The sequence below is a fragment of the Rhamphochromis longiceps genome, linkage group LG6 (genome assembly GCF_057381845.1).
Source record: "Rhamphochromis longiceps isolate RC_006_pf linkage group LG6, R_longiceps_female_GT1.1, whole genome shotgun sequence".
Classification (NCBI taxonomy): domain Eukaryota; kingdom Metazoa; phylum Chordata; class Actinopteri; order Cichliformes; family Cichlidae; genus Rhamphochromis; species Rhamphochromis longiceps.
This window is the reverse complement of record NC_140562.1, coordinates 28,857,480-28,877,595: the sequence shown is the minus strand read 5'-3', so window position 1 is coordinate 28,877,595 and position 20,116 is coordinate 28,857,480. Positions and strand designations below refer to the sequence as shown.

The 20,116-nt window shown below is 40.5% G+C and overlaps 1 protein-coding gene across 3 annotated transcripts; it reads left to right on the top strand.

Moving 5' to 3' along the window:
- The first annotated feature begins 1,290 nt into the window (after positions 1-1,290).
- Positions 1,291-19,883, top strand: septin3 (septin 3). 3 transcript variants are annotated; one of them, XM_085410092.1, is made up of 10 exons: positions 1,291-1,431; positions 7,566-7,967; positions 8,053-8,181; positions 12,277-12,358; positions 12,544-12,681; positions 13,840-13,957; positions 14,860-14,955; positions 15,184-15,280; positions 15,379-15,430; positions 17,723-19,883. In XM_085410092.1, the coding sequence occupies exons 2-10, from the start codon at positions 7,568-7,570 to the stop codon at positions 17,850-17,852; spliced, it is 1,242 nt and encodes a 413-aa protein (XP_085266218.1). In that variant the 5' UTR covers positions 1,291-1,431; positions 7,566-7,567; the 3' UTR covers positions 17,853-19,883. The 3 variants fall into 3 exon arrangements, with proteins under 3 accessions (XP_085266218.1, XP_085266219.1, XP_085266217.1); XM_085410093.1 differs by lacking the exon at positions 1,291-1,431 and adding an exon at positions 3,409-3,451; XM_085410091.1 differs by lacking the exon at positions 1,291-1,431 and adding an exon at positions 3,416-3,591.
- Positions 19,884-20,116: the final 233 nt, after the last annotated feature.

The window sequence follows — 20,116 nt, the reverse complement described above, 5'->3', positions numbered from 1 at the left end:
TTAAGTCTGCTAACGTTGATCACCAGGAGTCTCCGTCAGTGTTTGATGGACCGGCCACTCTGTCAGGTCCTCAAAGAAAATATAAAAACTACCCTCAGAAGAGCAATTACTCTCAGACCTTACATTTTACCTCAGCTTACCCACCATACGAGCAACTGTATTCTGAGAAAAAAGCAGCTTTACCCGTGACTTCTCAAACATCCTTTTCCACTGAGCCTCTTTTTAATCAGTCAGGCGTTTCGCCAAGCATCGAGGCAAGGAGGAGACGGTTCGACCTGCACAGTGAAACAAGACCAGAAGCAGCATTTCTATCAGCTTCTCGTCCCAGGAAACAGCAGGAAGAAAACAATAATCAGACAATTACAGGAAACTCTCATAAAATCTTTCATGAAACTGGTGCATCTCAAAACATCAAGTCCCCACAGAGACCCCTCAGGTTCCCGTCGAAGGCACAGAGTCAAACTGTGGATGTAAGATGTGCAGTGAGTCAGTCTCACTGTTTATCAAAGGATTACAGCTGCCAGTCAAGAGAAGCTGATCAGAAAATGGAGGCTTCCCAGTGCACACACAGGTTAAATCAGCTTAAGACATGTCAGGTGGCACCTCAGACCCAGGAGGCCTCCCACCCTCCCTCTGGTGTGTGCACCACCTCACAAAGGGGATCCTTTTTGAAACCTGACCTTCAGTCAAACAGATGTGGCTTAGATCAGGAACAGTCTCCTCCTGAAAAACAGATGAAGGTCAGCAGCACAGGACTGAATCAAACAGACATGTTAGCACCACCTGACCTCCGTGGGGTGCCAGCAAAGCTACCAGAACATCCCTCAGAGAAATATGTTGCAAGCTGGCCCCCGTCTGTAGCACACTGCCCATTCAGCACAGACAGTTTTGGCCTAAGCTCAAAGGGGGTCTTTGACAGAGTATACCAGAGCCTGGAAAAGACAACAACAGCAACAACAGCTTCCAGTCTACTAAATCAGCTGAATGACTCTGAAACAGGCAAAGTATTTTTCTCAGAGGAATCAGAAGACCCCTATTACGTCACGATGTATTACCCAGGTTCAATTTATGTGGGTGAGTACAAATATATCCAAGTCACCTGCAAGATTTTAACAGAACAAACCCAGCGACAGCGCCTCTTTGATGCCCCTGCTTTTATTTGGAGTGGGAGTTGAATAATTTTCTAACTTCTAAGGGGGGGTGGGAACTCTGATGAGGGGGTGGTTAAAGAGGATAGCAGAGGGACTAAAGGCAGCGCTTCTTATCAGTAGAGTAACAGGCGTGGCGAGGAGAGATGTGACAAAGTTGGTTAGCAGACTGTTTCAAAGTGAATAGCACAGGAAGACGTGCCAAAGCAGTTTTACACTAAAACACGCTGAAAACATGCAGAAAGGAAGGCGGGACGAAAGGAGAGCAGCTCGGAGATAAAGTGTGAGTACGGTGCTGCAGCTGTATTTTTCTTCCTCTAACACCTAAAGAGTAATAACAACACAATATCACACAAACACTGGGAAGTACAGACTAACAGATGTGTCAAACTTAAATCATGTCGTAACATAGCAGGGTAGAGATTAAAAAACAAAGCACACATAGTACCTCAGCACTGCCTGGATGTTGTATGCCTATGAGTTAAAATGAGAGCTTCTGAGGCCCAACAAGGGAAAAACTACCAGGCGTATTTGACAGAGCAAAGAAAATTTAAACTAACAGCTTCATCTGGAGTCTTCATTAGTAGATTTCTTGCAGTTAGATCTGTTAATATATTTTCTGTCTTACAAGACCCTCAGATTCAGGGTCTCTCGTGGGATTCCACCGCTCAGAAAGCCCCGTTACACTCGCTGTTAATCATTACACACTGAGCTTCCACCGGTGGCAGGATACATCAGAGCACATTTGCATTAAATTTGAAGTGCTTTAGTTCACGGCATGTCACAGCTGATAGTGTGTCTCTTCACAGAAAAGGAAGCGCGGCACATACAGACAACGTCTACATATTCAGCCATCATTAGTTTAATTATTCAGCACTGTAGTTTTCCTGCTGTGACAAAATGTATTTGGGGGAAAACTTCTCTATACTGCACTTCTTTCTACATTTTAAACAGTGCATTTAGCAGACATGCAGTTGTTACTTTGCAGATAAGACTTCAAACTTTAGGAGCCTGTTTATGTACCAGTGCAAAGCCATTAAAGCTATAAGCTCTTTCTGCTTGAACGATAATGCAGCAGTAATAATGTCCCACATAGCAGTAATGTTTTTGTTAAGCTTTGCATCTACATTAACCCGTACACACTGTTTAGGGTCAAATTTGACTCATTTTGATAGTGACCGCAGCAAAAAAAATCAAAAAAATCCAATATCATTCTTTTAGCTTGAAATTTGATGACTTTTCCTAAAGTGACCCAAAAATGAGTATTGTAAAGACTATATAGAAAAACAGAGAGCAGAATTCATGGTTGCATTAATTACTGCAAGTTGTCCAGGTCGTGAAGCAGCAACGCAGCCCCAGAACATCACACTATCACCACCATGTTTGACTGTTGGCATGTTGTTGGAACTCAGACCTTCCAAAAGTCCACAGTCCACAGAATATTTTGCCAAAAGTCTTGGGGATCATCAAGATGTTTGGGTGTTTGTTTGTTTTTTAACAAATGTCAAACGAGCCTGTGCGACCTTTTTCTCCTTGGAACTCTCCCATGGATACATATATTTCCCCAGTCCCTTATTGTTGAAGCGCGAACACTGACCTAAACTGTCTCAGTTTAGGTCACCAATTGAGTCACCAATGCACTCTTGGAGTAATTTTGGTTGGTCAGTTACTCCTGGGAAGGTTCCAAGTTTTCTCCTTTTGTGGATAATGGCTCTCACCATCATTTGCTGGAATCCCAAAGCCCTAGAAATGGCTCTGTAACCATTTCCAGACCGATAGATGTCAATGACTTTGTTTCAAATCTGTTTCTGTAGACTGTCGCATTGCGTGTTTCTTTTTGAGATCTTTTAGCCTACATCACTTTGTCAGGCAGGTTCTGTTTAAGTGATTTCTCAATTCAGCAGGTCTGGCAGTAATCAGGCCACAGAATTAAAAACAGATAATTCACGATTTAAGAGGCAAGTGTGACAAATGTTGCACATATGGAAAAAAAAAGAGAGAGAGAGAAAATAAATCAGGAATTGGGCAAGTACTTTTTCACAACATTATTAGTAAAGGATCCATCTTCTTTATCCACCAACACTGTTAAAGATCATCTCCCATGTCTGGACTTGACACTGATTATAACACAATTCAAATTGCTCGCTATAAATACTCTAGCTCTGACAGAAGACACTGTACCCAAAAAAAAAGTCCCTTTGAGATAGTCATATTGCGCATGTGCGCTGCATCTCCCCACTCCCTGTCCTCTTGTCGCCTTGGTAACGGAAAAGGAGGGGGCTCACGGCCAGAGGGAAGGAGAGGTACCCGGACTCCTCTTTACATGAGCGTTCCTGTTATTGTTATCAGTGTGGTGGATAGATATTACTGCTTCTCGAATTCAGAGCGCCTGTAGGTCGCCCGCTGTCTCCACGAGCTCGTTTGGTCAGTTGAACGGGAGCTGGTGAGTGTGACGACCGTTAGCGGGTGCACGCTAGCAGCTAGCCGTTAACGTTATTATCCAGCGTGACTGGTGAGAGAAACAATGAGGGCGACAGGCTTTGGTAGAGCTAACGTTGGGTAGTCACTTAAAACACGCAGAAAAGGACGCTTTTATTCATGTTATATGCTAAAGCACGTTTGCTCTTAACTTTCATGAGCTTGGCCATTTTATTATTTTTTCAAACAGGGATTTTAAAAAAGGGAGTTTTAGCTTTCATGTAGCCAGAGCATCCTCAGATATCGTACGCTTCAGTTTCCTACATTTGCTGTAGTGTGTAGCTCGAAATAATTGCATTGCAGTGTGGGCTTGTGAGGGCAGGCAGGGAGGGGGCAGAGCTGCATGGCCAGTGAATGAATCAAAGTGACAGCCTCTGCCTCAGTGACCTGTATGTATGATCAGGACTCATGTATCTAGGACTGTGACTTAAAGCATGGCAGCAGGCTGTACACCCTGAAGGACTAAGCTCATCAACATCTTGGCTCGGCCTGCTGCCTGTTACTGTTACCATCTGCCTGCACTGCTTGCTTCACTTAAAGGCTGAGCTCACAAAAACATCTTTTCTTGCTTAGACCCGACTGGTGTCAAAGCCTTGCTCGCAGAGGTTTTTTTTTGCATTTCTGGCCAGGCTTTTGAGATTTTTGTGTCCCATGTTTGACGTTTCTGCTGCCAACCCAAAGACAAGACAGCTGATTGTAATTTCATCCGTGGTTCTCTGCCAGAATTATTATATCTGTTTTTTCCAATTAGTTTCCTGTTTTGCTTTTTTCCAAAGTGCAAATTTTAGTTTCGTTTTCATTCGTTTTTAATGATTAAAACTTGAGGTGGGACTCACCAGACGATATAATTACAATACTCAACTCACGATACAGTATCATTGCGATTTTTAACATCTATGCTGAGCATTGCAATAACAAAAATTGCCAATCATGCCCTCAAAGTTAAACTTTGTCAATATCAGATAGAGTCAGTCTGCTATCAGTTTGGGATCAGTCTGGGATTGAATGGAGTGAAGTTGGCAGTTACATCTGCGATCTGCAATAATATATCATTTAACTGTTGTTTAAATCAGCAGGAATTCACATTTAACTATTACATTTAAGCTCAACAACCTTCCAGGTCTATAGGAATAACCAGAACTGACTGACAGCCAGCTAAGTCGAGTCCCCTTGAGTTGTGCAAATTGACATCAACTCATTCAGACCGATAATAACATGTTGGCAATGTATCTGCATTTATCAATTAGACAGCAAACCTTTGACAATCTCTTTAAGAGTGACTGCAGTCAGTTCAAGTCAGACTGTGACTGTTTGCAGAAAGTTTGCCTCGTATTAGACAACCTGTACATTTACCTTGAGATCAAAAGTAGTTGTGAATGTACAACAGGCTCAAGCTTTGGGAATTTATACAAGGAGGTTGTCGTCCTATTTTTACTCTTGACTGAGCCTTTAGCTTCCTCTGAATTAGGGGGTATATTTGTCAAGCAAAGTGTGTCCATTGTTGGATGGATTTTTGGTTAAATGCAAGTTTGCTAGGCTAACTAATAAATAAAGCCTTTTTAGACAGGGACATTTCTATATATGTTTCTGTTTTATGTTAGATTTCTACACTTTTAGGCGTTCTGAATTGCTGTAAATTTGGTAGTTTTATTGAAAAAAAAACGTAATATTAAGAATGCTGGCTATTATCTTTGCCCCTATAGTATCAACTATTTATTAAGTATCACACTGTAAAATATAATAATTTCTTTTATTTTAAAAAAGAAAATAATCTTCGAATCAACATCAGAGTTGCTTTCACAGGTATTTGTAATTCCACTGTATAAACATTGAAAAGGTGAAAGAAAAGAACAGTTAGTTCAGTTTTGGGGGTTAAAATGAAATGTAAATGATTTTTCATTGTTTTGACTGGAGGACACCTTTATTAAGAAGACCTGAGTTTGTTCAGTCAGGCATTGATTTCTACACTTGGGGGGTGATCAGGGCTGAGACATACTCTGCTGTGTTGAGCAGATAGAAATAATAGATGGGCAACCTGGGTGTGATGAAGGCTGGAGGTTAGAGCAGCGCTTTTGTAACTCAGGTCAGGTCAGATGCTGCCCCACCTCTGCAGTCTTTCGGGGTAGTTGTTACTCATTAGTGCAAGAACTTCCCCGATTATAAATGCTAGATTTCCAGGAATCAATTAAATTATTCACAGTGCCCTAATTTCAGGTTCTGTCAGGCACTTCTGCACACCAATAGTGGATTTTACTGTTTACACTGTCTGTGTAATATGTGATAACTTAATAAAATAATAACAGCTTAACTCTCCAGTCATTATTCTCAGCTATTCTCATTTGATTTCCTACCTGCTGAGTTAAATGCTTAAGGTCGTGTGGACTCTTGTGGTTAGATGTGAGCATAACGAGTTGATTCAGTTCTGTCTCATATGTTATGTTCAAGCTCAAACTGTGCATGAGTCATCTTTTTATAAATTGATTTATTAACCCCTGGACTTTAACAGCTGATCTGTGTTTCATCAAGATTTCTGCTTATGTTCAAAACATTCTGCACACTTTTAGGAATAAGGTTTATCTCAACCTTTGAAGCAAACTCAAAAAGCACAGGCAGCATTAATCCGAAGATGAATCTTATTTTTAAACTAGAAACTATGCTGCTAAACTCAAATACTGTGTCTCAGAGCTATTTTGCTTTCAGACTTGGACCTCCCTCTCCCTTTTCCTTCCATCTCTGTCATATTCTTCAGCTTTTCTTTTTGTATATGGATGTGTGTGAAATATGAGCGCAGACATAACATCTATCTGTTGGTAAAAAAGAAACAAATGATGTTATAGCAGTTTTTCTTCTCAGTCATCAGCTTTCTTTTGTGCTTTTGTTGTGTGGGGTTTGGGTCGGATGAGGCAGTGGACTGGATCCCTCCTGAAATGTACATCTGTGTCCATGTTGGGACCTTCAGATGTCTTGATTTGTTTAATTGAAAACTCAAAGATATTTACTTTATTACATAACTGACAAAGAAAAATAAATGTTAGCCACATTTAAGTCTCTTCAACTTCTCTTAACTTTTATTTTAATCAGCTAGTTCATTCATTCATTCATTCATTAATACAATTCACATGGTTATGAAATTTGAAAGTGACAGTTATGCATTAATTACATTTTTCATACATAAACTCCATGTGTCTGCTAGCCTTGAGTACCACAGCTCCAGTCAGTACCAGATTTTTTTAGGAAGGAGGAAGGGGAGGAGTTCATAAACTGTGATCATAACGTATTCTCCTTTTCAGTCCTTTTTCAATGCCTCGGTATAATGTCAAAAACAGAAGATGTTCCTAATATGCTCATCTCAGATATGAGAACAGAAATCCCTTTTGTTTACAAGGGGCAGCCAATGAGAAGAAGACTTTATGGGAGAGAATAGGGCTAAAATAGTATTTCATACAGTGGATGAAATAAGAGGTAATTGAGACTCACTTTAAAGTAAAGAAACATTATTCTGAACTGTGAATCATGCAAAGCTACTCTAGTAGAGTCTAAGAATAACAGCATGGAGTTGGACACGAGCACAGTAGGCGCTCTTCAAGGAAAACTTTATTGTAAACATCTGATTTTGCTCACCTCATAATGTTTGTATAGCTCCAGCTTCATATTTTTAAAATAAACAGATAAAACGTTTGTTTTACAAGCACCTTTCATCATAACCATCAAAATCTGGGAAGCAAATTATACAACTACACCAATTATACAAAGCAGTGTTTGCCTGACTAGATGAATGTGAGGATTTTTCTGTTGTTTGGGTGATCGAAGCCTGCTGCAATAACCCATTTCTTCAATGTAGAACGAGTAACTAGAGGAGAGGCCTCGGCTGATCCACTGACCTACTTCCTCGTCATTTTTTCAGTGTGACTTATTTTCATCTTCCTTCCTTTTCTGTAGACATGTCAGACATCGTTCCTCCAGAGGTTAGACCCAAACCAGCTGTCCCTGCCAAACCCCCAAACGTGGGGGCTCCTTCTCCTTCTAGCCCCTTCCCACCCCAGGGCCTGGGTGTCGGAGGAGGCGGCATCTCTGCTCCCCCACCGAGCGCCATTCCAGTTCCCATTGGAAGTCATGGTCCGAGCCATGGTGGCAGTCACAGCGTGGGTCATGGCATAGGACACAGCGTTAGTCACGCTGGAAGTCACGCTGCACCACACAGCGGCGGTCATGGTCATGGTGGCTCCCACAGCTCCAGCGGGGGATCCACTCTGCTGGGATACATTGGTATCGACACCATCATTGAGCAGATGAGGAAGAAGACCATGAAGACGGGTTTTGACTTCAATATCATGGTAGTAGGTACGTCACAGTAGACTTGCTTTATGCCTGGACACTTTCTTCCTGTATGGTGCTCCAACCTTAATTCTTCTGCCTTTCACTTCAGGTCACAGTGGTCTGGGAAAGTCAACCCTGGTGAACACCTTATTCAAGTCCCAAGTGAGCAGGAGGAGTGCAGGATGGGCTCGTGATGAGAAGATCCCCAAAACTGTGGAGATCAAGGCAGTGTCTCATGGTGAGTGCAAGGACAGAGAGGCTGCTCTTTCTTTAGAGCCAGGCATTTATATAGCACTTAATTAAAGAGAGAAAATGAACAATCTTTGGCCATGTTCTTAAAAGTCCCACATAGCCTACTTATAGTTCATCAGTGCACCCTGGAAGCTGCCAAGAAATCTAAGCAGCTGAAGGATGGGCCAACTTCTGCCTCTCCTGCAGGCACTTTTGATCACTTGTTGTTTTCGACTGTCCGTGTGCTGGGAATTTAATTGTCATGAATTAATTTTTCAAGCTGCTCTGTAATAACTCTCTTATGTGTCATATAAATAAATCATTGCTGAGACCTACCTTATTTGCGTTTTGTAGCTGTACAGACAAAGTCGAAAGAAGGTTAGGTTTTCATCGCTGTCTGTTGGTGAAATCTCTAAAAATGAACAGATGCTGAAATTCAGTTCAGAGATGGCTGAAAAACAGCAAACAGATCTCTGCTCAGTTTTCTGCTGTCATGTGCCAGTGCACAGTTGGGCACACTGTGGGTTTCCAGGCAATATTTACAATGTAGAAACGTTTTTCATTAAAGACAGGCACAAAATCAAGGGCAGGGATTGCTCAGTAGGTAGAGTATTCGCCCCATGATCGGAAGCTTGGGGGTTCAAATCCACTGAACGGCTACCCTGAGGTACTATTGAGCAAGGGTCTCTACACACTGCTCCCTGGGCGCTGGATTGGTAGTTGCGTACTGCTTCACTGAATGAATGGGTTAAGTGCAGAGGACTAAGCAATCCCCTACGGTATTAATAAAGTATGCATTATTATTATAAAGGTACAATATCCAAAAATAAATAAATAGATAATAATAACATTTAAAAAACAAGCTGACAGGAACATGTAGCAAGAAATATGATGGAAAACCAAGGCTAAAGATCTGATAGTAGCTGATTGGCAGCAGAGGTGTAGAGGTCAGGTGGTGCTGAATGATCCTGGCATGGTACTTGAGTAGTCGATGTTCAATGCAGAGATTTGCACACATGTCTACATGTTGTTGCTGCATGCTGTCACCAGGAGGCAGTGTTAAAAGCATGTGGAAGAACCTCTAATGTGGTCACTGCTGTTTGTGCTTGTTTGTCCTTTAGCTTAGCCTCTGCAACAAAGACAATAGTAAGAATATACAAAACAAACTGTTTTATCTTTATTGTTATTTTATGCTTGCTCTCCTGTTTGTGGTTGACTTTGATGTTCAAGCCAACTTTAAAAAAAAGAAAACTAAAACTGTTTGTTTCGATATTTTGTGTTCTGTTGCAAAAAAGAAAATACTTTGCCTTGTGGATATCCATTGGATTTGTCAATCTCAGGCTGCTGGAGTTTCATGCACACTTAAGATAATCCTTTGAATATGTTTTTGCTACTAAAGACTGCAGATTTCTGCTGCCGCCCTGTTTACTTTGAAAGTACAGTGATAGTGGTGGAATAACTTCAGCAAAACAAAATAGCTATAGTGTTTTAGGATAGACTTGGGAAGTTGTGAGCTTACCTTTTAAGGCTGGGTCATCATGTTTTATAACACAACATCAAGTAAAACAGGCTTCTGATATTTCTACACTTTTTTTACATCTCGTTTATGATGGACTGTTTGGAGTTTGACAGATTAAAAAGGAGCTTCAATTTTGTATTAAAACTTTTTTGTGTTATTTTCTTATCCAACGTTTAGATTGTATGGCAGATTTGTTTGGTCTGCTGCTGCTTATAGTTTATTCTGTCTTTCTGTCTGTAATTGTTTCTCCAATACACAGATTAATTAAGAAGAAATCCTTTGGAAGAATTAAACATGATTTTTTTGAGATACAGAATCAGTTATAATATTTGGCAATTAGACCCATCATAGCAGCAGAATGCCAGCATCCAGAGTCCAGACACTGGTGGTGGTGAGGATGAAGATGACGGCTTGGATGGAGCTCTGAAATGGTGAGGAAGTGGGTTGCCGAGATTTAAAGTATGCAGAATGCAGGCTTATTGGTTCGCTGAAGGCAAGCAAGAAGATGATTGGGAAAGAGCAATGATATCAGTATTGACTTTGACAGCATTGGAAAAGTGGATGTGTTGAAAAGTATAGATCATAGCAGCTGAACACCCAGGATAGCAGGCAGATGAGTGATAACAGTGTTTTTTTAAGCTCCAGTGCATTTGACCTCACAGGGCCAACATATTGCAGGGTGTTGCTCACTATCATTTTAAGATCTGCTGGCGTGCTGCGTGTGCTTTCATTTCACTTGTGTTTGACTGACTGGGGGTTTAAAAGGGTCTTACTTAACCTCAGTGAAGTTTCTGAGAGTGCGGGCAGTCGGTCATATTTCACAGGAGTCACAAAGCACCACATCGCTGAACTCAGTTTGTGGAGCCTGATCAAAGCTAGGACCAACCATGACCCAATTTAAAGCCCAAAGTATTTGTGAGTAAAATGCGAGATAATCTCAGAGCTCAGAGTTATGTCTCCATGGTAACAACCGTAGATCAGCCTGACAGCTTATGCAAAGATGTAAACATAGCTCAATTTGTGGCTCACTTTCAAAGTTACAGGATGAGGAATCAGAAAGCTGTTCTTGTAGAACATCTGTGTAACTGAGAAGCTTTCCACTCAGGTAACAGGGGCAAGCAGTGACAGTCAGCCGTGTGCTTGATTTGAATAAAGTTTTAAATTATCCACAGTGCAGCCCAAACGAATCGCTATTTACAGCTACTCTGTATAACATTTGAAAATGTCGTATTTTGGTGCCCCTCCCCCACTATTAGTATCAAATCCTCACTGTGGCAGACAGCTCACTATGTAGCATTCAAGCCTGTGCTCATTATGCCTTCTGGGACCTAGCTGCCATTTGCACGTCCTTGACGACTTATGAGCTCCCGAGGAAACTGTAGGGACATGTCAAGCCTGTGGGCTGCTACAGTTTACGTGATCATGCTCCCATTGCCTGCGGATGACAGTACCCTGATATTATTATGCCAGGAGACGAAGCATAAAAAATTCTGGCCATGCTATTAATATTGTATTTGCTGTTTGTGTGATTATGGCAAACACGAACATTCAGTCATTATGTTGAATATTCAAGTTTTTATTTATTTTTAAATAAAAACATTAAATGTGTTCTTCTTCTGTGGTAAAGGTAAGTACATCCTTGGTTTAGACACTACCTTTGCCCCCTTCAGCATAAATAACTTCTTGTAGGTGTGTAATTGCTTTCTGCAACTTTCTATGTGAAATTCCTTCAGTTATTGGATGTTAGAGGATGTTGGCTGTGCAGGAATTGGTAGTTGCACAGACTGCGTCACATCCTGAAGAACACTTTGAAATGATGCAGACGCTACCCAGACCCCGGACATCTCCTAAACTGCTTTCGCCACTGTCTTGTTTATCTAAAAGAGCTGGTCTTTGCCTTTATTGCCACTGGTTAACAGTCAGTTTTCTCTGATGCTCTCTTTGAAAAGCAGAAGCTATTTCCTGGCAGGCATTTCATGGAGGTGCATGCACTACCTTACCTGCAAATCCTGTGATGAAATTTTGCAGCTCTGTGAGATTTTAAATTATGGGCAGCATAGTGGTTAGTGAAATCATCTCACTGATTGGCTTGGGCCTCTGTATGTGGAGTTTTTGGGTCGGTTTTGACTCTGGCTTCAGGCGATAGATTGATTGATCCTGGACAAATGAATTTCTTGTAGCCACTTGTAGATTTTTTTATTTTTATAGTAGAACATCCTAAATCTCTGAGGTTTAGTTCCACTACTTGGTACATAATCTGGAAAATTTCAAGGTGAAAATCATGTACCTTATTTTTCCAAATAATTTGTTTATTATATAATTAAGTTTTAAAATAACTTCTAAATATGATGTTTATCTCTCACTGTATCACTTGTATCTATGGCCATTGTTCAAAAAAGAAGAGAAAGATTTGCATGTCAAGTGCACTGCCTCACAAATGTGCTTCTGGAAGAATGGTTACATATTCCCATAAACACAGGCCTATACCTTCTGCAAAACCTTCCCAGAAGACTTGAAGCTGTTATTATTTATTTTGCTGATTTCTTTGTGTGAACATGTTTTTTTTTTGTTTTTTTTTTTTAGTTATTGAAGAGGGTGGTGTGAAGATGAAGCTGACAGTTGTCGACACTCCGGGCTTCGGAGACCAAATCAATAACGACAACTGGTGAGATTTCCAGCTCCGGCACTGTTAAAGCATCATAAATGTCATAATAACTGCCTTATATCACCGAGGACAAATCTCCACCTTTCATCTTTAAAAACTGTATTCAAGGTTTAGGAGTGAATCAGTGCTCCCTCAAACATGTTTTTTCCTGCCTCGGTGATGTTTTGCTTCTGTTGTATCCACAGCTGGGAGCCCATCTCCAAATACATCAATGAGCAGTATGAGAAGTTCCTGAAGGAGGAGGTCAACATCACCAGAAAGAAGCGAATCCCGGACACCAGGGTGCACTGCTGTCTCTATTTTATCTCCCCAACCGGACACTCGTAAGTTAAGCTTTGGCTGTATGGAAGTAAATCAATCAGACCATCTTTAAGTATCTGATTCTTTAAGGGATGTGGGGTTTTTTAAGTAATCTGTAAATGGTAAATGGCCTGTATTTGTATAGCGCTTTACTTGGTCCTTAAGGACCCCAAAGTGCTTTAGACATTCAGTCATTCACCCATTCACACACACATTCACACACTGTATGCTGCTGCTGCAACCCGTTCTCACTCCCAAAGCGTAACATTTTACGCTAGGTGACAAATCGTCACCATATTACGTTTTTGGCTACCCACCACGTTCCTAAATGACGACCTCGGAAAACAGAGGAAATATGAGAACCGTCTGGACTGAATCTACACATGTTCGCTCTTTTTCTTCAAATCGCTTAGAAACACGCTATTTAACATCATTAAAGTCCTGGTTAAGGTCAGGAATACGGTTATGGTCAGGGCTAGGGATAAGGTTAGGTTTAGGGCTGGAATACAGGGCTGGAACGTCTATTACCGCGGGATCGTCATTGCACTGGATTCCAGCCATAACCCGCTGCGTACCATAAGAACGCCGAAGGTCTCCTTTCGTGTTCCTCAGGAACGCCGCGGGACGTGACAAAACGTCGACATGTTACGCCTCGGGAGTGAGAACGCTCTGGCTGGCTGGTGAGACACACACGCACAAAGCTCACAGTGTTAATGTCTCTTTATTCAAAAAACATTTAATTTCACTTTATCAAAGCCTTAAATTGAGTGTGCTACTTTATATTGCAGACAGCACACACCTCTCTCTCCTTTTCACAATTAGCTCCTGCTGACAAGTGTGAAATTGCTTTCTAATGAATAAGTGGATACAGTCTTTTGTGTATTACTGCCAGCGTATCTCATCTTTCTTAGCCAGGGTAATTGAGACCGACAGGATGTCTTATGTGCAAGCAAACAAGAGCTGGGACACAACCTTTGTTCAATGATAAGCCCACTTGAAAAAAAAAGATTCTCACTGTAAGTCTTTTGTAATCGCTGCAAGGCCAAGGAAAGGTAATGAGACGTATGAGAAATGACAAATGAATTCCAGACGCCTCCTTCTTTTATTCAGTGTTTATGAGCTTCCACATCTCCTATATCTGCCCTCATGACTCACTGTAATTATTTGTCCTTCTGCTTCAGTCTTCGACAGCTAGATACTGAGTTCATGAAGCGCCTGAGTCACTCGGTCAACATTATTCCCATCATTGCCAAAGCAGATACACTGACCATTGAGGAGAGACAGGAGTTCAAGCAGAGGGTGAGTTTCACCAATAATCTGACTTCAAAATGTCTTTCTTCATAGATATTTACTGATGAGTGTGCAAAGCTGCTGTAATAAACATTTTATACCAGCAGTGGATCCAAGTTACTAAACTCTACAGCTAAAAAGTTTTCTCAGTGATTTGACTTCTCATCCAGAACCTCAGTGACCTTCAGTGAACTTTTTTCTGATTACTTCATGTTCTCAGGCACTAATTTTTAAGTCTTATTCAATGATCCCAAGGCCAGTAAACACAGAATGTGGGGCGAACTGTTTGCCAGCCACTAGCAATTTGGCCCAGAGACAGTGATTTACCTGTCAAGTCATACACCTGAAAATACCAACAATCATCAATCATCAAACCGATTGTTCAGATAGTTTTAAATGTGAAGAAATGCAGTATTTTTACCTGTTCCTGTCCATCCAACGCAACAGAATTAAGAAGGAGTTAAAAAGAACATCTGTGTGCAGATAAACTATTAGTTTAATTTGCTAAGAAATTCAATTCAATTCAGTTTCCCAGATTTCTTGTATGCTTTGCTGATAGTAGTCATCCACCCCAGGATTCGGTGTTTACTCCACTACATTTATTTTAAAGTTTCAGTTACTAATTACATTTCTGACATAGATTTATAATATTAAATATAAATCTACTAATAGATTATTAATCTATGGTAGGTTTATAAATTAAGCTAGCAATGTATGAAATCATTTTCCTGTTTGTAGGCCAGTAAAAATACACAAGGGGCTGGTAAAAGTCTGTCCTGGCTGTTTCCCAGTAGAGAAAAACTGAATGAATTAATTAAAAAAGACTTTTGGTCCTTTGTGCAGTGTTGGGTACCGTTGTGACTAATGTTTTTTTTTTTATTCATTTTTCCTTGCTTTTGTCTGCACTCCAGGTAAGGAAGGAGCTGGAGATGAGCGGGATTGAATTTTACCCACAAAAAGAGTTTGATGATGACATGGAAGACAAGAGTGACAACGATAAAATCAGAGTAAGTCGCTTTTTTGTCTCACGCGATATTTGTGGAGCGATTTTCTTCCTTGGCATTAGAATGAATCTTTGATACTCAGCTTTAACCCAGCCTCTTTCACAAACATGCAGCGAGTCCTCTAAGCAGAATGCCAGGGCACTTGGGCATGTGGTGCATTTGTTTCATCTCATAAACCTCGCGTAGCTCTCTTCGGTACACTGAACCATGTTCAAATGTCTCTGTTCACAGGAGGCGATGCCCTTTGCTGTGGTGGGGAGTGACAAAGAATATCAAGTGAACGGCAAACGGGTTCTGGGGAGGAAGACAGCGTGGGGAATTGTGGAGGGTGAGTCAAACGCTCTCCATGAACGAGTTTCTCTGTTTGGTTTTTTACACAGGACTGATGTTGATGGATTTCTGTCTCTGTTTTTCTGCTTTGTGCAGTTGAAAATCCAAACCATTGTGAGTTTGCTCAGCTGAGAGATTTTCTGATCAGGTAAAACTTTCTTTTAAAGCATTTTTTTAAATAATAATGCAAAAAAAGTGGAATAAAGAAATGAAATAAAACAAAGAAAAAAATCACTTTTCTCTATTAGTAAACTTTCTCAGCATTTTAACAGTAACACAAATGTATTGATCGCCAGTAACTGGTCACTTTATTAGGTACACAGTGCTAGTATTGGGTTGCCCAACACCGTCTGACTGAACTGATGATACAAGGCAGAGTATCCATGCTTTCAGGATGTTAAGGCCAAAATTCTGACTCTAGCATCTGAATGTCACAGCAGAAATCAGTCCTCTTCAGACCAGATGACATTTTTTAATTTTCCATTGTTTTGTAAGCCCCTGCAAACTGCAGCATCAGTTTCCTGTTTCTAGCATTGCTGAAGTGACACCTAGAGTGCTCTTCTGCTGCTGTACCCCATCTGCTTCAAGATTCAGTGTGCTGTGCATTAAGAGATGCTCTTCTGCATACCTGGGTTGTAACAATTATTTAATTGAGTTAATGTTGCATTCCTACCAGCTTGAAGCAGTCTGGCCACTCTCCTCTGTTCTCTGACATCAACAAACCTTTTTCTCTTAGAGAATTTCCACTCACTGGATATTTTCTTGCTTTCAGACTACTCTCTGTAAACTCTAGTTATGATTTCTGATCCTCAATTTGAACTTCTACGTGCCTGGATGCATTGAATTGCTGCCATGTGATTAGCTAATTACCGTATTTCCCGGACTACAAAGCGCACCTGAATATTAGCCGCACAAGCTAAAATCAGGGGAAAATCCTGTTTTGTACATACATTAGCCGCACCTGACTAAAAGCCGCAGGTGTTTCAATATTGACTTATCATATGTAAGAGAATATGCACAAATCGAATTGTCAGGAAAGAGATGGCTGTTTGGAGACACACCACTTTTATTAATATTTTGAAAAACAAGTTATGGGTACATATTTGCATAACTTTTTAGGGTATATGTACAAGTAGTGGTAATTACAAGTACAAAACATGTACTGTGCTTCATAAATGAGTAACAAATGTAGTACATAACAATAACCTAGGGCACACCAGAAAAATAGATTGGACTACCTTTTAGGCTCAGGTGCAGTGACACAGCTTTAACAAGAAGAAAAGTCAGTCATTCACCACCATCTTTCTCTTCTTCCTGCGCACTAAAACCACCAAAGTCCTCTTCTCCAGTGTCGGATACGAACAGGCTCAGGATGGCTACGTCATCCACTCTCAGCTTCTTTCCTTTGTTGTCAGTGTCAGAGTCGAACACCCTCTGAAGGGCCGTGGCGGTGTCCTCCTCTCCATCATGCAGCAGTCCAGCCCTTCGAAATCCGTTGGTGATCATGGATGTTTTTACACTTTTCCACGCTGTCAGATTCCACCGGTGGAGTTGGGCATAACTTGCTTTTCGCACGTTTATCGCCGCACATCATCCACGACTCCCGCTGAACGCATACCACTACTTTGAAGTTTGTTTTTCGCGCTACTTTTACGGCACTATGTTGCCTGGCGGATGGACATGTGACCAACATACCACTCTTGAACCCGATACTGTGTGTCTGATCACATGCCCTTCCGCCAGGCAACGTAGTGCCGTACAACACCGGAACAAACAAAACAAATCGTCTTACGATATGACAAAAATCATGGACAATCCATAGAAAAGCCGCACCTGACTAAAAGCCGCAGGGTTCAAAGCTGGTGCAAAAAGTAGCGGCTTATAGCCCGACAATTACGGTAGATATTTGTGTTAACAAGCAGTTGAGCAGGTGTACCTAACAACGTGGCCAGTGAGTATAAATTTTATTTAAGTGACCATTTGGTCTCTGAAACGTCAGAAAAACAGTTAAAATTTGTAGGGTGGACTTTTGTTCTGATAAACTGGGATAGTTTAACATCACAGAAAGAGCAAATATTCACATTTAAAATAAATTACATTAATTAATTATAGTTTTATGAAGATGGGTCCTGATCAGCTATTTGATAAAGCGATTAAAGTTATTTCCTCTCTAAAAAAAATTAAAGCATTTTTATTATAATAAATGTGAAATGTTTTCAAAGCGGTTTTTGAATATAAGACTATGCAATTTTCTTTGATTGTGAGAAAACGTTTGTTTCTTGTGTTTGCTGTTGTGGAGGATTTTACCATTTTATTACCACAACACAAGAACAACAATACTGTATTTCAAAACACAGTAACTCTTATCCCTTCCTCTGTCAAATGAACGTACTTAACTAATAACTCGCCCACTCTCTGTATTTACATTCATCTTTTGAAGGTCTCACCTGCAGGATCTGAAGGAAGTCACTCATAACATTCACTATGAAACGTACCGTGCCAAGAGACTGAATGAGAACGGAGGTCTGCACCCCATATCATCCGCTGATACCCAGGAGAGCAACCTGTAGTCAGAGAGAGAGTGAAAACAATGAGTCCAATAGATGAATCTACAAAATACTATAATCCTTATCACCACAGCATTGCTGCATGCGTGGAAAAGAAAATTAATGTGTTAAGAATTGGTGTCATTTAATCCCCAAACTCCACCCATCCTTTTCTTCATATTCTTCCCCACCAAGCATATCAAACCCCTCTGTTACCATTTTCCATTCATCCCAGTGAGTCTTTGGAGGAAAGACATAATGTAAAAGAGACTTAGTGCCGGTAACGTTTTTTCCACTGCCAGCGCCTTTTCTCATTGTTCAGAGTGTACATGGAAAGTGCTCGTGTCTCTCGTGTACGGGAGGCTGATTTTTAAGCCTGTGTGTTGTGTAGCAACTGACAGCCGAGTTTAGACAAACAAAGTGATTTGCTCTAAATATTAAAATCATAATTCCTGTGTAGCAACGGTGCATTAGCCGGCTCTGCGGCTGGCTCTGTTGAAATTGCCGATTTTAAATTCTGAGCAGCAGCTGTTCATTTAAAGGAAGAATCCCAGCGGCTTTACTGTCAAGAGGGTTTAACGAACATTACAAGCTGTGCTGCCTTCTTTAATAACCGAGTCCACGAAGGAAAATAATGAACTTTCTTTTGAGAGTTGCAGCATTAGTCACATGTAAAATGCAGTTTATAAGGAGTCCACATGGTGAGTGACTGCTCGCTGCCGATTCAGTGATTCACGGTAACAAACACAAATTTAGCTGTTCATGCAGATGCAGCTCACCGTGTTTTGTTTCAGCACAGTGCTCATACAGGAAACTGCATCTGTGTTCACTTGCAGCAATGAGCTGTGCTCTTGGAGTTCCACCATGCATATTTTATCAAGGTTCAGACTGATTTTTGTTAGATGTTTCCTGTTTAAATAGTTGACAGGCAATAGATGCAGGAATTATAACAAATTGCATATACAAGCTTTCCCAGCTGGAATGACTTGTTTTTGGTCTTTGAGAGCCATTACTATCAGTGCAAACGTTGTTTTGTTTAAATATTTTTGGTTGTTGTTTTTTTCTTTATCATTACCATTCATGGCAAGTAGCCATTCAATAAAATATTATATTAAACCCGAAAGAAATCCCATCACTGGTTTGGTCATCGCATCTTTTTTTGCACACAGGAGAGCAGGAGAATTGAAATATTTTTGATATATTTGTATTAATATTCAATTCCTGCTGTGCACCACTTGGTGGCAGCATGCTGCCACATTAAAGAAGTTTAACGGAGCAGCTCCATCTGCCCCAGATGTTCTGACTGCTGAGATTTTTTTCTCAAATATGTCACATCCAGTTCTGATGAAGTTTACTCTTCTGCTGTCAGCAGCAAAGACATTGGGTTTACAAAAAACTTTGATAATATCACCCTTTTCATAATATTATAACATTGCCAAGGGGTTTGCCAGGTTTTCTTCAGGAACTAAATATGATATTCTGCCACAGGCTGTCTGCATTAGAACACAAACTACAAATCTTTTAACATATCTCAATCTTTTTTTAAATCCATTCAGCCTTTTTAATCAATCATATGTATTTGTATGATTTTGAAATCAAGTGTGTGCAACAGTATGGTAGTAGTTGTCCGTGATTTTAGTGCAGTCAGAGGTTTTCGAGCAGAAATCTGAAGCAGTGTTAATGAACCATTGTTCCTGTGTTTGTGTGCATGCTTGTGTTAATATTGCCTGTTTGATTACAGCCAGTCGGTTGACTCATTCCTGCAACTTCACATCCACTAACAGTTACTGTGTTTCTGAATGTGTGATGTGTAAATTTAATTGATATATCATAAGGTAAAGTGCTGCTGTCTTACCCCCAAACTAAGCTGATGGCCCCCACGCACACACGTATCACCCAGCCCTGTCACTCAGTGAAAACTCGCAATGTACATTTATTTAACAACTTCTCACAAAGTTGCTGTGACACACCGATGTATGATTTCCTGTCTTGTATGGAGTTATTTTTACATTATGTCTTATTATTGTAACTTATTCTTTATTTAATAAAAACACATGATCAAGTTCTTAGAATTTTGTCATGATTTCTCTTCTGAATGTTCACATAACCAACTGTGTGTTGTTGTCTTTGTTGTTTATAATGATGTTACATACTGTGTCAGTGAAGTCCATAATTTATTGGAAAAAGATGCTCTTTTTATAGTTTTAGTGTACACCACCACTGTGGATTGTAAATCAATCAATATGCGATTGACGTGCAGACTTTCAGCTTTAATTTGAGAGGTTTTA

Excerpts from the sequence above, each read along its gene's own strand:
- septin3 (XM_085410092.1), top strand. The coding sequence starts at position 7,568 with ATGTCAGACATCGTTCCTCCAGAGGTTAGACCCAAACCAGCTGTCCCT. Across the intron at positions 8,182-12,276 it reads GATCAAGGCAGTGTCTCATG|TTATTGAAGAGGGTGGTGTG; the intron begins GTGAGTGCAAGG and ends TTTTTTTTTTAG. Across the intron at positions 15,281-15,378 it reads AGCGTGGGGAATTGTGGAGG|TTGAAAATCCAAACCATTGT; the intron begins GTGAGTCAAACG and ends TGCTTTGTGCAG.